This window comes from Hylobates moloch, unplaced genomic scaffold, assembly GCF_009828535.3.
Source record: "Hylobates moloch isolate HMO894 unplaced genomic scaffold, HMol_V3 SCAFFOLD_20, whole genome shotgun sequence".
Taxonomy (NCBI): domain Eukaryota; kingdom Metazoa; phylum Chordata; class Mammalia; order Primates; family Hylobatidae; genus Hylobates; species Hylobates moloch.
Genome location: NW_026652295.1, coordinates 20,457,467 through 20,475,469, shown reverse-complemented (window position 1 = coordinate 20,475,469; position 18,003 = coordinate 20,457,467). Strand labels below are relative to the sequence as shown.

Here is an 18,003-nt window from a genome sequence, read left to right as displayed (position 1 = left end):
ATTCCCACCATCATTTTGATAACACCCTTCTAATCTGTTGTACTTCTCATCAGTTTCATCAAAAGAGGTCAACTGATTAGCCGGGTGTGGTGGCGCATGCCTGTAATCCCAGCTACTCGGGAGGCTGAGGCAGGAGAATTGCTTGAACCTGGAAGGCAGAGGTTGCAGTGAGATCGTGCCATTGCACTCCAGCCTGGGCGACAAGCAAAACTTCATTTCAGGAAAAAAAAAAAAAAAAAAAAAAAAAAAGAGGTCAAGCGAGACAAAATAAGTCCAAAACATAGTATTTATAGTATTTTGCTTTAGATGCCAGGGAGACCAAGGTGGGAGGACCGTTTGAGGCCAGGAGTTCAAGACGAACTTGGGCAACAAAGCGAGATCCTGTCTCTACAAAAAATAAACAGTATCAGCTGGGGCCGAGCACAGTGGCTCATGTCTGTAATTCCAGCACTTTGGGAAGCTGAGGTGGGTGGATCACCTGAGGTCAGGAGTTCGAGACCAGCCTGGCCAACATGGTGAAACCCTGTCTCTACTAAAAATAAAAAATTAGCCAGGCGTAGTGGCGCATGGCTGTAATTCCAGCTACTCAGGAGGCTGAGGCATGAGAATTGCTTGAACTTGGGAGGTGGAGGCTGCAATGAGCTGAGACTGCATGCCACTGCACTCCAGGCTGGGCAACAGAGTGAGAGTCTGTCTAAAAAAAAAAAAAAAAAAAAAAATCAGCCAGGATGGTGGTGCATGCCTATAGTCCCAGCTACTCAGGAAGCTGACGTGGGACGATTGCTTGCGCCCAGGAGGCAGAGTTCGCAATGAGCTGTGATCACACCATTGCACTCCAGCCTGGGTGACAGAGGGAGACCCTCTCTCAAAACAAACAAACAAACAAAAACCAACCAAAGCCTTACTGTTTCTCTTAATGTAAATACCCAAATCAATATTCCTACCCCACTGGCCTCATGCTACAACACTATTTCTAGAGGCTCTGGCAGACCAGCAACCAACTGGCCTCCTCATCTTATCTGGGACTTTTGGGCCATTCTGGTTCAGAGTTGGGCAGGTGGTAGAACTGATAACACCATTTTCTAGACTAGAGGAAAGGATGGGAGAGTAGAAAGGGTGCCCCAGAGAATTTAAATGGAACTGCCCTTTTAGATAGTAACACTATAGTTAAGGAACAAATAGATGGACACTACATTTCCTTATTTATGTGCTATCAATGGTGACGTTTAGAATACTTCTCTTTCCAAGAGGCAAACATGAAGGAATTAAACCAGGCAGTCTTTGAAATAATAATTTCCCCACTACTGCTACTTGCTGAGAAACCCTTTTCACTGTGGCAATCTAAAATTAACCTTGTAAAACACACTATGTGGAAAAACAAAACAAAACAAAAAATAAGCTGACTTCTGAAAAAATTTTTCAAAGTATTGGCTAACACATCAAAAGCCAAATCTCTAGCAATATAATTTAAATGCCAGGTTACACTGCTCCTTCCTGGCCACCCATCCTATCCCCCAAGTATGATTTTTTTTTTTATAAACAGCAAAAATGAATGGTTATGTTTATCAAGTTTTAGAGTTATCTCCTGATCGTGCAGGCTGATGCATTTGGTAGGATTTTGACAAAAGCTGGTCTATACCATTCCACTACGGGTTAGATGGCCATGCATGCAGATCCTTCGTGGGCACTTGTCAAGCACATGTGAATTATCACTGCTATCAGACACAAGAATCCAGCACCACAATCAGTGAGAACACAGACAATAGTATTGTCTTTGTTGCTATTGCCAGAGTGAAGCGGTGTTCCCTTTATTTTAACCAACATGTCCTTGCAACTTATTTTGAGGAACAAGATTATACACAGATTAAAACAATTTTGGAATTACATGGCCAGATAAATATCAGTTATTTTTTTCCATATGCTAAATCACTGCTATATGCTTTTTTTTTTTAAGCGCTTAGCAATTGTGTTGGAGAAAGGACATCAAATGATGCTTAGAAATGTGATACACATTTTCATTTCACACTCCATCAGCTTTTACAACTGTAGCTCAATGAAATGTAAGAGAGAGCTTGGCAAACGGCCATATTTACCAAGGTATAAAATAGGGGTCAGGTTACTTTTTTATAGAAAGAAAAAAAATGTTTAATTTTCACTCCACATGACTAAAGTAGATACCCAGCTAACACCCTTCTGAAAGGCACCATAACTGCATATATGATACGGTTTAGTGCCTGTTCAGCTGTAGGTTTTTGCTACAGTATAAACAGCTTTGTAAAGCAAGAAAACACCCCTTTCTTCATCCCCTTCCACTCAGGATCTACTGACATAGAAACCATACTGGATCAGATCATCTTTTGGTGTCAACATTTTCACCTGCAAATAATGGCTTTTACCCCCTGCTTCTAAACTGGAAGCAGAAACAGCTTATTCCCTTTACAGCCAGAGAAGCAAAGCTATCGGCATCAGCAAAAACACATCTTTCTAATTCAGATTTCAATCTGTCAGAAAGGATTAAAGCCTCATGCATACATAAAAAGGGAACTATAAATGATAACAGAAACATGGTCTGGAATCACTGCGCTTCCACAGCTGCTGTTTTACGAGCAGGGTAGAGAGGAGAGCATCTTTTACTTACCTTTGTCAAACCTGAGACTTCTCCCTTTGCTAGTGGTTTGCTGATGGAGGGCGTGTACACTTTGGCATCAGATACCGGCTGCCCTTTCATAAAATGTTTGCCTGATTCATGGATGTCCACTTCAACCATTTTCCCCATGAACGCAGGGTTCTTTGGCACTAAAACCTTAAACACATTTGTTTCAGAGGCTTAATTTTTAAAAATAAACATTTTACTTTGGAACAGTTTCAGATTTATAGAATTATTGCAAAGACAGTATAGAGAGCTCCTGTATACCCAACTGCCAGTTTTCTTATTATTTACCGTCTTACATTAGTATAGTACTTTTGCCACAATTAATGAACCCAAATTGATATATTAATACTATTAACCGAAGGCATACTTAATTATCCAGGTTTCCTCATTGTCCCTCCATGTCATTTTTCTATTCTGGGATCCCCTCCAAAGTGGACTCTATCTTCTAGCTGCTCAAGGGTCTGCAGAGCCTGCAGGAAGGAAAGGCACTTCTGGGAGGGGCTCCTGGGCCCCTGGGCTGTGCTTTTCCAGTGCAGGATGCGTCTGATGTCCTGAGGCACGTGGAAGGCAGACCTGGGAAATCCCCCAGCAATCAGCCAGCCACTTCTGGACAGGCCTTTGATATCTTGCTCTTGGCTATTCCATGCAATGAGGAAAACTGAGACAATACTGATGAAAGCCTTATACTTTCAATACTTTCCAAGTGAGCTGTCAGAGTAATGGTTTGAAAAGACACTTCAAACACAGGCCTGCGTGTTTGTGTCCGCGCATGTGTGTATGCTGTGTTTTGAGGGAGAAGGAGGTACATTTAAAAGAACCTTCCAATAACGCTGAACACTGCTGTTTGGAGCTAAATAACTCCTGAAACTAACAGCTGCCGTTCATTTCCCTTGCTCTGTTAGAAAAGGCCTGTGTTTGTCAGTCCTGGGAATCTACCTCCATCTAGGACCAGTCCTCTGAAGGGTACTTTGGCTTGTTCACAGGAAACTGTCAGGTGGTGTCTTTCCACTAGAAATTCCTGATAAAAGTACTTGTTTACTTCGAGCAGACGTTTCCCTTCCTTTGGGACCCACAGGTAGCTTGTGTGCGTGATGTCTCCCTTACACTTCTATTTTAGCACTGCAGCGACTTGCCAGTCTTTTCAAGTTAGAATCCAAAATAAATAGACCAATTCCAATGCAGTAATACTTGGATATCTAGATATAATCTTCACCTCTGGAATTCATCTTATTTAGAAAAATAATTCCTAGAAAATCTTTGATATGCTTAGTTGTAGAGACAGAAAAGTCAGATGAGAGCCAGGAGTTCCACAGCCAATCTCTCTGAGAGGCAAAATTGAATCTTGGTCTGAGTTTGATTTTTATGACCACTGAGTACACTGCTTCATCAAAGTGGAAGAAAAAGGTCACCTGGGTGGTGAATTACTTATGGCAGGCAAAACGAACTAAAAGAGCTTTAGTGTTAGGATATAAAAAGCCCTTTTAAATCAGTTTTTATAAAATAAGAAAATCTCTAGACCAAACTAACCCTGGGAGATTTGGTACTATTCTGGGGAAAAATAACCCTCCTTGATCTGCTGCCTTGATCTGAATGAAGGGCTCAGTGTTTTCCCCTCCTCCAGTTTTAATAATTGGAAAAAGCCCGACTGCTTTAAATTGGAGGAAGCAGCTAACGAGGCATGCCACTGCCTTTAAAATGAAGGGAAAAAAGTTCCCTGCTGAGGCAAAACCCAGATGGCAAGAGAAAGGAGAGAGAAGAGGCAACCAAAATGCAATCAAGCTCCTCCCCAGGGCTGAGCAGAAGGTTGGCCTGAATAGGAAAATGGCCCTCTGGAGTATATTAACGAGATGGGGAAATGGGGAAGCGATGCAGGCCAGACACGGAGTGCTGGGAGCCCTTCCTCAACTGCAGTCTCCACCGGTACTGAACGGAGCACGTTTAGTCCGGGCTTTGAAAAGCTCCCCTGTTTCCTGGGGATGCACTGCCCAGTCTGAGATGATTCCCCGGGGAATGTCAATGCTGGGGGCCTCTTCAGCTCCTGCTTTCTTGCCTTCTGACACAGGCAGCCTGCTTCCTCTGCCCATCCCTCATCCGACTTGTCCACATTGGCCTTCAGCGTCTTCTCAAGCTCTAATTCCAGCCATGACCCATAGCAAACATTTTCACCTCTTATGTGATAAGAAAGAAGCAAAAAAGTAGGAAGCTCCTTTTGATTTTAATACAATCCAGAATGATCAGTGAAAATCTCCGTACGCCCATGACAGTCTCCCACACAGGCTATCATGAGATGGGAGAGGAGGGCGTATCCCATCTCTTCCCTGGCCTTGGCAATGCCCCTGAAAGAGGCACTCTCTTTTCCTCAGTCACTTTTGAATTGCTCTCCCACCTGGAGGAGTAGAAACCCCGATGCTGAAACAGAAGTCAGGCTCCTCAGTGGGCAAAGGCAGGCCAGCTTAGATGGGCAGGGAAGGAGGGCTAGAAAGTGGGGGTGCCTCTACGGATGGCCTTCAAAGCTCTCACAATGAAGCTGGTTTGATCCTCACACTGGTCTGCACGGTTGTTCACACAATTTGCGTTGAGTCGAAGGAACAGACTCCTTTTCCTCTGCTCCCAGCATTTTTATCAAGGTAGAAGTTAAAAAAACAAATGCTAAAACTAAACAAAACTAAAAAACCAACCAACCAACCAACCAACCAACTAAAAAAACTGTCCGGGTGATGTACCAGTGAGAGGAAATCCCTGCCCTTTCATGCTGCTGTCGCCCATGCAGACACCCTTCCTGTCGTCTGGGCAGGACTTTCCCCGCTGCTTTGCCAGGGTGTGGGAATTCTGGCAGTGCCAATTGCCTGGTGCCAAACGCCCAAAAGCCTAAGGCTGGTCCTGTCAAAGATTAATGTGAACTAAAATAGACTAAATACACCTATTCCTTTGAACAGAACATATTGTAGAGTAAGTCACAAAGATAAAGTCCATGTTAGCCTGGCTGGCTTGAAGCTATAAAACAGCCTTGCTGTGACAAGATTCAACACTCTCCCCTTTAAATGCCCTTTGCTGAAACTTTCAGAACTCTTTCTCACTTTGGAGAAAACTCAAGAATACTGAAGTGCCTCTTACCTGCTCATAGAATTGATTGTGTGCAACATAAAACTTGGAATCAAAAGATTCTTCTGTTACTAACACTTGTTGTCTTTCACCAATCTGTGGAGAGAAGGGGAGGGAAAAAAAGGAAAGATTAGGGTAAACACCTGTGAATCCAAAAATAAAAATAAAGGCCAGCCCAAGTAGGTCTGGACCAAGGAGCGTCTTCTTGAATTTAAAGTAGACTCTACATTGCTGGTTATTTAACAGCGAACACTGCTCAAATCACGGATTCAATTTTTTTGAAAGACATTAATTATCTGGCAACATAAAATTAGCATAGTATAAACTCTTATTTTCTTACATAACTCTGAAACAGAATTTGATCTCCTTCAACATAAGTAAGATAATTAAAGCTTCTATGACATACAAAAATCTTCTAAATATCACTTTGTTTCCTGAAACAAAGTTGCAAAACAAGCCAGAACAAGCTGCTTCTAATCCAAATTCATGAAAATATTTTGGCAATATGAAAGAATAGTAATAAACATTAATTTGAGTTATGAGGGATGTAACACTAAAGAAAATGCCTCTGAAAACTAGTCATTAGGACCTTGCACCTCCACATTTCATATCTTGCATATAATTCTGAAAGTACTGAGTAATTCACAGAGCTATTTACTTATTATATACATTTTCTCTGTCACAGGCAACTGTCTCTTTGCTGCAGTCATGACCCCACGTTCATTTGTTATTTTTTAAAGAGAAAGACAGCAAAAATATGGAACTGCTAATTTCTTACAGAATTGATGTACATTATGATCTAAGCACCCATTTTTAATAGCAAAGAAGTAAATCACCCAAAACAATGGGTAAAGAAGTGTGACTATTCTAAGGAAATTCTATAATTTCCAAGTTTATATTTTACCGTGAAATGCAGCATTTAAGGTATCAGTTACTCTTTTTTTTTTTGAGACAGAGTCTCATTCTGTCACCCAGGCTAGAGTTCAGTGGCACGATCTTGGCTCACTGCAAATTCCGTCTCCCAGGTTCAAACGATTCTTCTGCCTCAGCCTCCCGAGTAGCTGGGATTACATGCATGCACCACTATGCCCGGCTAATTTTTATATTTTTAGTAGAGACGGGGTTTTGCCATGTTGGCCAGGCTGGTCTCGAACTCCTGACCTCAAGTGATCCGCCTGCCTTGGCCTCCCAAACTGCTGGGATTTCAGGTGTAACCCACCATGCCTGGACTCAGTTACTCTTTTTACAAGGTTGTCAAAATGTCTGATACAGCAAAAGAACTGTACTGAATGACTGTGCCGGGGATTATTTTTACAATTGCTACTTAATAACTATGACCCCCCAAATTAAAGCCCACTGGCAAGATAATTTTTTAAAATTCCTATTCTCATTTGTAGGGACTTGTCACCATGTTCAGGCGGTTACCATGAAGGAAACATAAACACAGCTGCACTAAATAGACCACCTAACAATTAAAAAACAAATCAAACTCCCCTCTCCATCATACAATGCCAGTACCTAAATACACCATAATTTACTATCTAGTTTACTATCTCATTCAAAATATAGCCCTCTTAGCCAAAAGCTGTAAGGTCTCTGAGATGACACTTACTAAAGACTCTTTTCACACTCTGAAAAACAATGCAACTTCTGGCAACATTAACCCCCTTAAAAAAATCAAGTGGCAAAAAAGAAATTTCCCCCAACTTCTGTGTTGAGCTTCCATGGCTCTGTTTATTGAAAAGGGCTGGTGAATATTGGGTATCACTGAAGTATATTCTTCTAGAAGAAAACTTAGAATGTTTGCACACATTTCACAGTGTGAGTTGCTTATGACTTAGGATAAGTATCTGTCAATGGTTCTTAAGGAAATCTGCAATTACACTTCATTTAACATCAAGTTTTCAGAAAATTAACAACAATGTGAAATTGTAGAGCCACTGAAAACTATGCTGCTTCTTTCTTCTTATTAAAATCAATGTGGAGAGTAAGGGCCATCATGTTTGGGCTGCTCTATTTCATCTGGAGATGATAACAATGACAGTAATATACACAGAGTTAAAAAGACTTGCTATGTTTATATAGTAGAAAGCCGGGGTTTTAATCAACCATAAGAAAACTATTTGTAGGTGAGTATTTAACTATTATTTGCCAAAGAGACTCAGGAGAACCGCAATGTGCACTAATTCATAGTGGCAAACACCTTTTCAGTCATCCTATTTGCGTCCTCAACTGAGGAGTCACCCTATTTGTGTCCCCAGTCTCATTGGCAAGGCCCTTAAAAATCTCCAGAGCGGCCGGGCCCGGTGGCTCATGCCTGTAATCCCAGCACTTTGGGAGGCAGAGGTGGACAGATCACTTGAGTCCAGGAGTTTGAGACCACCTGGGTAACATGGCAAAACCCCGTCCCTATAAAAAATACAGAAATTAGCCGAGTGTGGTGGTGTGTGCCTATCGTCCCAGCTACTCGAGAGGCTGAGGTGGGAGGATCGCTTGGGACTGGCAGATTGAGGGTGCAGTGAGTTGTGATCATTCTACTGCATTCCAGCATGGGTGATTGAATAAGACCCTATCTCAAGTAAATAAATAAATAAATAAATAAATAAATAAATAAATAAAACCTCTCCAGAGGCCAGGCATGATGGTCATGCCTGTAATCCCAGCACTTTGGGAGGCCAGGGCAGGTGGATCACTTGAGGCCAGGAGTTCGAGACCAGCCTGGCCAACGTGGTGAAACCCTGTTTCTACCAAAAGTACAAAAGTTAGCCAGGCATGGTGGCATGTGCCTGTAGTCCCAGCTACTTGGGAGACTGAGGTGGAAGGATTGCTTGAACCCGGGAGGCAGATGTTGCAGTGAGATGAGATTGCACCCCTGCACTCCAGCCTGGGTGACAGAGTGAGACTCTGTCTCTAAACAAAATCTCCAGAGCATACGGAGCAAAACTGAGCCTAGGAAGGCTAGGGCTTTGATCAAAAGCTGCTGCAATCCGTCCCCACCGCTTAAAATAAATATATGTATACATATATATTATAAATATATAAAACTTGCTTGAGCCCGGCAGTTGGAGGCTGCAGTAAGCTTTGATCATGCCACTGCACTCCAGTCTGGGCAACAGAGTGAGAACCTATCTGAACAAATGAACAAACAAAAAATAATAAATGCTTCCCTCAATATTTTTTAATGAATGAAGTCACATTGAAGTGAAAATCAAATATAACCTTTAAGATAATCAACTATTCCAAATAATATTAAAGTCAACACCGAAGTTATGGAAGAATGAGTTCAGATGACATTCTGGAAGATGCAACTTCACCTTGGTTGCAAAGGAACTTGTGGGCTAAGGAAACACATACAAGCCTCCAATTTCTTTTTAAAATGAGCCACTTCCCCTACACTTTCTAGCTGCTGTCTCTCCCACCCCATATGGTAGCCCTGTGTGGTTAAAGACCCTCATATAACAAAATTGAGAGTAATCATCCTGGCTTGCCATATCCAAAGAATGCCTCTGCTATCCAAGTAAGGAAGTTCTAGTCACAGAACTAAGGCAGGGTGTCTGCAGAAAAGTGGCAAGGCTACAGATACTTTCAGGACTCTAAGACCACACCATCCAGTTATCTATTATGCTAATGGCAGAGGTAGTCCACTAGAAGGGATCAGAATCTGTCTTAAAGAGACTCTACACTCATCTGAGAAGCAAACTTCTATGGCTGCCTCACCATCACTGACAGATCCTTGCCTAACAGCTGAAACTACCAACAGGAAAAGGTTACATCACTGTGAAAAATGGACAAAATCCTGCAAGTAAGGAAGAGGTTGAAAACCATGGTTCTCATAAAATGTGTGACTGGCAGCCTGCTATGGTTTATCCCTGATAAAACTCATGTTGAAATTTAACTGACAATGTAACAGTGTTGGGAGGCAGTGTCTTTAAGATGCGATTAGGTCATTAGGATCAGTTAGTATCTTTCTCCAGGGACTGAGTTAGTTCTTGAGGGAATGGATAAGTTCACATGAGAGCTGGGTGTTATAATGTGAAGCTGCCTTTCGTGTGTGGTCTCTTTGAAAGCCCTTCTGCTTTCTGCTGAGTTGAAGCCCTCACTAAATGGGTTGCCTGATCTTGGACTTCTCAGCCTCCAGAATCATGAGCCAAATAAACTTCTTTTCCTTATAAATTATCCAGTCTTGGGTATTCTGTTATAGCAATAGAAAATGAACTAAGACAGAGCACAATGAGCACAATATAATTGTTCAGCAGAAATGTTTAAGATACAACTGAAATTCTAAGTCCAAAGAATGGTCTGGTGGGTGGCGTCAAGAGAATTGTAACATTCAAGGATAGGAAGAAAGGGGAAAGTGATGGATGGACAATGAAAGGTCAGAAGCAGAAGCACCTAGTTCTAGCAGAACCGAAGGGAAAAGAGTCTGAAGAGGGTTCTTTGAAATCAACAGATGCCACATATATGGATTGGTCAGTAGGGAACAAAGACACAGGGTCTGAGTGAGATTATTTTTGAGATGAAAGAGACCTGACTATGTTTTGGGCCTTCACTTTCCTCATCTAAAATGAGAGGTTGGTAGAAGTAGGACGGAAGTAGGGAGAGTAGGGCTGTTGAAGGGGAGGTGGATTACAATATTTAAAGATCTTTCGATTATGAAGTTTAAGTCATTGTTGAAGGTAGATCCATAGGCTGCGGATCAGCACATCCAAAGGTTTCATGGGAATTAGCTACAGGAAATTACGTACTCTAAATCAAGCCTGTCTCTCTCTTGTTCTCTCTCTCTCTCTTTTTTTAAACAGTAAATGTATGCTTAGAGCCCTCTGCAAATTACAGCTACCTTCTTGCTGTACTTAAACCAACAACTTGATTTTCAATACAGTACCTGCCAGGAAACAATTACAAGGTGTCTCAAGAGGCTGTTGAGTGACTTGAAGTTTCCTTAAAGAAGTCTGCCAAAATCTCAACAAAGCTTGGCTGGGTGTGGTGGTGGCTCACACCTGTAATCCCAGCATTCAGGGAGACCAAGGCGGGAGAATCATGTGAGGCCAGGAGTTAGAGACTAGCCTGGGCCACATAGAAAGACCTTGTTTCTACAAAAAAATAAAAAAAATTAGCAGGGTGTGGTGGTGCACACCTGTAGTCCCAGCTACTTGGAACGCTAAGGCAGGAGGATTGCTTGAGTCCAAGAGTTCAAGGTTGCAGTGAGCTATGACTGCACAGCTGCATTCTAGCCTGGGTGACAGAGAAAGATCCTATCTCTTAAAAAAAAAGGAAATCTCAACAAAGTATTTTCTTGTAATCCTAAGAAAGATGTCCTTTTCCTTCTGATTTGTTTATAGGCATATAGTTTATGGCTGGTTAAATAAAATGATGTTCATTTAATTTCTGTAACATGCTAGAGGTTAAAAGCTTCTGTTGAGAATACAAATGCTATAGTATTTCCAGGGGAAACTCAGTTTCCATTTACAAAGCTTTGCCTTTTAAGAGCTCTGTCAGGAAAGTAACTGATTGTAGTAACTTGATTGTAGCTATCTGAAGGGACAATCCTTACCTTGAGCTTATTCCTTTACTGAATTCAGTTCTATGGACTTTTGAAAGTGGCTGTTGGTTCTGGTACCTGCTTGAACAAGCTAGGCATACTTTATAATTTATTCATCAAATGTAAGTAGAGAAAGTAATTTTTCCTAGGATGTACAGAACTTCATTTCGTCATTTTTAACGTTAAAGACATTTTATGAAAAATGAATTATAAAAATATTCCTGTAAAACTATCCCTTGCTTTCTCTGACTGGGTCACTAAAGTGAAGGAAGGCGCAGGAAACGTCTGTATAAGACCCTGCGTTACTGCTGACCTCGCAGGGCTGCCGGGGAAATACGGCCCCCAGCTGTGAAAGAATGAGTGTGCTACAATTTTCTAGGCCTTGTTGAAAAGATATGAGAAAAGCTCTTATACTTTTTTTTTTTTTTAATGAAAACCACAAAGGCAGAAAATAAAAGCAGTATTCCCCTAGACAGACAAAGAAAGTAAGATGTTGGAGGGAGCTTGGCAATCTCTCTGATTTCACAGGGAGAGAACTAAGGTCTGGCAAGATGGGTGATTTGCTCAGTGGCAGTGGCAGAAGAAAGGGAAGTCTTTGAACTCTTCCCACTACTCAATGCTTCCTATTTAATTGCTAGCTGTGGAAAACTTACAACACCACGGATCTAATTCTGCAGTGTATGACTTTTCCTTGAGCAGAGAAACATCTGTGACAAACAAATAGCAATGTTTTTAAATTCAATTTTGGGGTAGATTTTTCAGTAAGTTACATAATCAGCTAGCTGTGTCATTTGTGTCACATCTATGCTTAAATTTCCCAAGTGCCTGAAGTTGTGAAAAACATCACTTCTAACCATATGGCCAGAGAGTGCAGATAAAACACACACTTGCATTTAAAAAGCAGTGGTTTCCAACAGAATTTGGTTGCTGAATGAATGCTCCTCAAGTACACTCTAAGTCATCATTTGTCCTGAAACAAACAATATTCTACAAGGCTATATAAGGATATAAAGAGAGAAACAGAATTGTTTGAAGAAACGCAGACATCACTCAAATTAAACAAAGACATCAGGGTATTTGGGCTAATACCTTTAACTCAGTAAGAAATGTTGCTTGCAAAAGTATTCTTTGGACTAGAAAAAGCAAAAGATTTCTCTTAAACTCATATATGGCTTTAAACATAAACTGTATGTAAAGTTTGCTTTTCTCTTTATAACTTTTTTTTCTTCTTACTTTCGCTTTACTTAAACAGAAAGCCTGACGTGGCTTTGGAAAATAATGTCAATCAATTTCTATTCTGAGATGCTGAGTTACAAAAAGATTTCAATATTACTATTTAGCGTAACAAAAAATTCACAAAGGACATAGATATATGGACCTGTGTAAGATAGGCATTTGTTTCTTGAAAATGGTGTTAAGGAAGAAAGAAACTATTTTGTTTCCATTGAAGAGCTGCTGACAATTATTTTTTCTGTCCATTCTCTGCCTTAGGAAAAGAATGGAGATTAAAACACACATATCAGGCCGGGCGCGGTGGCTCATGCCTGTAATCTCAGCACTGTGGGAGGCTGAGGCGGGTGGATCACCTGAGGTCCGGAGTTCAAGACCAGCTTAGCCAACATGGTGAAACTCCATCTCTACAAAAATACAAAAATTAGCCGGGCTTGGTGGCAGACACCTGTAATCCCAGCTACTCGGGAGGCTGAGGCAGGAGAATCGCTTGAACCTGGGAGGTGGAGGTTGCAGTGAGCTGAGATCATGCCATTGCACTCCAGCCTGGGCAACAAGAGTTAGACTCCGTCTCAAAAAAAACAAAAACAAAAAAAAACACACATATCAAAAGTTCCTGTAATCATTTACATCATGGTTCTAATAAACTTGAATTTTATCTGTGCTTATCCTACACAGAATATTCTGACATGCTACTTCTGCAGCTAAGTTTTTTCTTTTATTGTAGATAATAAAATACAATTTTTCGACCTGACTGGTTTCTGAACGCATGACTCTGGGAAATGTCAAATGTCTTTCTTTAGCTCCAGTCAAATTAGTTTTTTTTTTTTTCCTCCCCCTAAGCTGCCTGGAACATGTTAAACACAAGGCTGTGACCTTAAACTCTGAAATAATATTTCTAGTGTCTGTGCAAAAGCCTGCCCTCACATACACCTTTAGACTAATTACTGCAGTGTAATGTTGCCAGTGAACTGCTGTAATTACACTTGGAGAAAAGTATGGTCTTGTTCTTTCCTAGCTAATGAAAATGATAACCTTTCCATTTTGATTCATCATTCACAACAGGCAGAGCATGCGATGCTGGGTCTCCTGGGTATACAGTAATTTTCCTGACTGTTTATGCACACTTCTATTTTCTGGCCCTGCAGAAGCTGGAATTAAAGAACCAGGCATACTTATGCTAAAAACGGTCAACAGTAATAATAGCAATAACATTAAAATTTAATATCATCCTTACTCCACAATGCCATTCTATAATGAAACAGGGACACAACACAAGAATGTGTGTCAAAAATGATGATAGCATAGAAAACAAGTAATGAGCCTTTAAGTCCATCGTATTCAAAATGCTAGCCATCAATTTGTTGGTCTACTTAAGGGTTCTTAAGAGAAGATGTTGGACACTTTATTCTCAAAGTGCTAGACTGGTAACTGATTCTTAAACAATGACAAAAAAAAGGCATTCATTAGATTATTTGAAAACATTGTCCTCTGTGGGAAAAAAAAAATTCTTCGGATACACTTATTAATAGATATAAATGTACTCAAAAGGGGAAGAATGTTCCTTTGAAGTGGAATAGCCATATTTTTAAGTATATATGCTTATCTATTAATTGCCATGAGTATCTTAGTAGCTTTATTTCTTCCTTCTTTGCATTTCAGAAATAACCTAAGTAGAAAGAAACATTGCAAAACAATTTGGCTTTTCAAAAGTTATTCTTCCCTTCTTTGTGCAGTCATACGAGATACAAAGACCAGGCCCGAGGCAGTTCTACTGAATCAAATCAGACCACGAAGTTTCTTCTAACAAGAATCTCCTTGTGCTTTTCTTCACGCTGGTTGGTTTTCTTCTAGCCGTATCTACCCCAGTAAGAGGAAGACAATCCAAGACTAGTCTCTTTCCAGCTGGGGGCAAAATCCCATTCTTAGTAACAAAGCTATTTTCATCTGCTGATCGAGAGCCAATAGTAAGAGCAAATAGTTACACAGGAAATGCCACACTGATGCCTTCCTGCCTGGCATCAGGGATCCAAATCTAGTACTACCTAAACTGCCAGTTCAAAAAGCAGCTGCATTTTAACCACCTGCCTGTACATTCTGAGTATTCTAGAGCATTCAAAGGTATTGCCTATAAAGCTTTTTGTGGAATTAAAAAAAAAATTGTGGTAAGAACATGTAACATGAAATCTACCCTCTCAACAAACCCAAACAAGTTGACCCTCCTATCACAGAGCCGGCACAAAGTATATCAGGTCTGTTTTTCCCCACACTGGGCAAGCTCTGTCATGCCCAGGCAGCCTGGGAAAGTGCTCAATACTGAAAACTGAAGTCCTATGGCCAGATACTGCCAGTAAGATCTATCCATGAGATCTGATTCATGGAAAGGGCCCATGGAGCCAACACTGGATATAAGTGTAGAACTTTTTTATGAAAAGCTCAAACCTAAAAATTGAACAGAATTTCCATTCACTTTCACCCTCCTGATCTATTCCCACTGTTCTCTCTTAGCCATTACTTGGCAAGTCTAGGCCAGTCTTCTTTGAGAGCAGATTCTCAGAAAGGGACCTACTCATAAAAGTAGGTTGTACACCTTAAATAGATACAATTTTATTTGTCAGTTGAAAAGATGAAAAAGAAGAAGCCACAAAATACTTGGAGGAAATATAAATTATTAGACATGTAACGTGTTGATGAAACATTTTTAACATGATGCCATGTTGCCATAAATGAGAAGTTTTTAACTACTGATTTAAAAAAAGTATATTAAGATTGTCATAAACAAAGTCAAAAAGCAAATAGAAAAACATTGCAAGTATGACATATATACTAATCACATGTTATATGTTATATAATATAAAGAGCCTTTACAAAACAGTAAGAAAACAATAAATGTTCCCAACAGAAAAATAAACTGCTAAAAAAGCAATTCAAAACCAAAAATCTAAATTATCTACATACAGTACATATCTGAAAAAAGTTTCACTTCATTTTCAACAAATAAACACTAAAATAAGGAAATGTCCTTTTTTTTCACAAATGGGCAAAAATATGTATGAATACTGGGCTGTGCTTCTGGGAAAAAATTTTTTTCATACATTCCCCATCCCTAAAAGGCACACAAGTGACCACTGATAACATTTAATAGGTCACTTTCTTGGAAGGTGCTTGTAGAAGTTTTGTTTCACTGATGACACAAAAAGTAAGCCAAATTTAAAAAAAGAGAAAAGCAAAAGCAAAAGCATTGGAGAGAGAGATTGTTTATGTAATCTAGTAATCTGCAGCAACCACTTGCCAACTCCCCTCACACCTTCATTGCTCCAAGTCCTCATTCCAAAAGCATGGGGAGTCAGGCAACTCAGTGAGCTACACTACCAGGCATTACCAATGGTATAAAACTCAGAATAATTCCGAGAAAGATTCAGACATTTGGAAGAAAAAAAGGCGTGGGCGTGGTATGCAGGACGCTTTCTAATTATCTTTATGGCATAAGAAAACTTCTTTTCAAATACTAAATTATGAGAAAGGATGGATAAGCTCCAGCCTACCCAACTTCTAAATGAGAATTTTTAAAATCATGAATTCAGAGCTGGATTGGATAGAAGAGAGGACTTCAGAGATCATTTAGGACAAACTCTTCATATTACAGATGAGAATACAGGCCCCTTAGAGATTAAGTGACTTGGTCAAGGTCACATACCTCATAATATTTAACCTATAATGTTAAAAATGGATTCTATCCTGACAGTTGTTTTAGGCAAGTGGTGAATTACCCAATTACTTTAAAACTGCACCATGTATACAGTAGCCCTAGCCATATGTGGCCACTGGGCACTTAAAATGTGGTGAATCTAAATTGAGATGTGTTATAAAATACACACCAGTGCAAAGTACACACCGGATTTCAAAAATTTAACATGAATAAAAGAATGTAAGACATCTCATTAATTTCTATACTGAATACATGCTGAAATGATAATAGTTTTAATACACTGGAGTAAATAAAATATATTATTCAAACAAATTTCACCTGTTTCTTTTTACTCTGTTAATGCGGCTATCAAAAAATTTAAAGTAACATCTGTGGTTGATATCATATTTTTATTGGAGAGGGCTGCTCTAAAACATTATGATGTTTTTAAAAATTTAACGGAAATCTACCATTTCACTGTTTTAGAAAGGATATTAGTCATTTTTCAAAATAATAATAATAAAAAAAAAACTCACCACACTCTTAATTGTGGTAATCATGTAAACGTAATGTTTTAGTTTTAGGAAGGAATGTATACATGTCTATAAACTGTAAAGGCAGGAATTTTGAATATCAAAATTGCTCTTTTTGACCATTAAATTATTCTTGCTTCCATTTTTCTGGTTGACCACAGCCTCCCTAAAACCTTATGGCATGATCAGCTTGCTCACTGTTTTTAGGGAAATCCAGGCAACCAAGGAGAGGCTATCTACATTTTCCAATCTGTCATTTTCCATTCGGTGTGGCTGAAAAAGCAACCATCAAAAAAAACAGTTGGCATTTGGACTTAGAAGGCAGAAAGTAATCATTATCAAAAAATTCATTTTTTTTAAATAAGCCAAAAATGAATGTCCAAAATATGTACTGCCTTTGGTAAGATAAATCTTACATTCCCCCCCATTCCCCAAAGAATTCAGCATAGATGTGAGCAATAAATAACACGTGCAGTACACCCCACCATCTTTCAACCATTTGCCAGTCAGGATTGAGGCTGAGGAAGCAGAAAAGATTAAGCAGAAATCAAAGAAGAGCCAAGCTCTAATGGTGTCTAATTAGCATAACAAAAGGCACTGCCACAATCTTTCAGCAGTGGGCAATACATCTCATTAAAGAAGATTGAATAACAATTATTCTCTCCTGACCCCCCCTGCCCCACCCCCATACTTCTTGGCTTAGCTCTGGGAGACCCTGAGAGCCCGGCTCCAAGAGCTTCTGCATTATTGGCCAGGCATTCAGGCTGCAGGGGAAAGAGCCCACTTGTATTACTGTGCACCTGCATCTCAATGCTTTATTCTGATTTCCTCGCCTGCTGTGAAAATGTAGCTTCTTCAAGCACATAAAAGTCCTGATATGCAGTTTATAGGAATATAATATTGAGAAATTCAACGATGACCTAAAAAATGAATACTACTTCTTCTAAAACGTCTTTCTTGAAAGAAAATTGATCTAGTATTTATTTCTCTTCACCTATTCTATTTCCCTCTTAATATTACTTCACTGTCTCAGACTTAATGAGGCTAAATTGAAATTCTAATAAATTTTATTGCAACCAGTAATTTGCTGTGTGCACACACAGGCACGCACACACACATAGATACATACACACATCATGCCATGTAAGTGGGAATACTTTTGTTCAGACCTATCCTCTCTCCCTATTTCCCCTTGATGTAGATAAGCGAGAAAATAGATGAAATTCAAAGAAAATCGAGATTGCAGGTGAGCATGTGA

At 39.9% G+C, this 18,003-nt stretch overlaps 1 protein-coding gene across 4 annotated transcripts in view; it reads right to left on the bottom strand.

The window, feature by feature from the left end:
* CDKAL1 (CDK5 regulatory subunit associated protein 1 like 1) overlaps positions 1–18,003 on the bottom strand; it is a 697,372-nt gene that overhangs the window by 28,455 nt on the left and 650,914 nt on the right. For all 4 annotated transcript variants that reach the window (XM_032141403.2, XM_058432566.1, XM_058432568.1 and 1 more), the window contains 2 exons: positions 5,768–5,851; positions 2,639–2,803 (listed from right to left, as the gene is read on the bottom strand). In XM_032141403.2, coding sequence (XP_031997294.1) covers positions 2,639–2,803; positions 5,768–5,851 — 249 coding nt within the window. The remainder of the gene's footprint in view (positions 1–2,638; positions 2,804–5,767; positions 5,852–18,003) is intronic.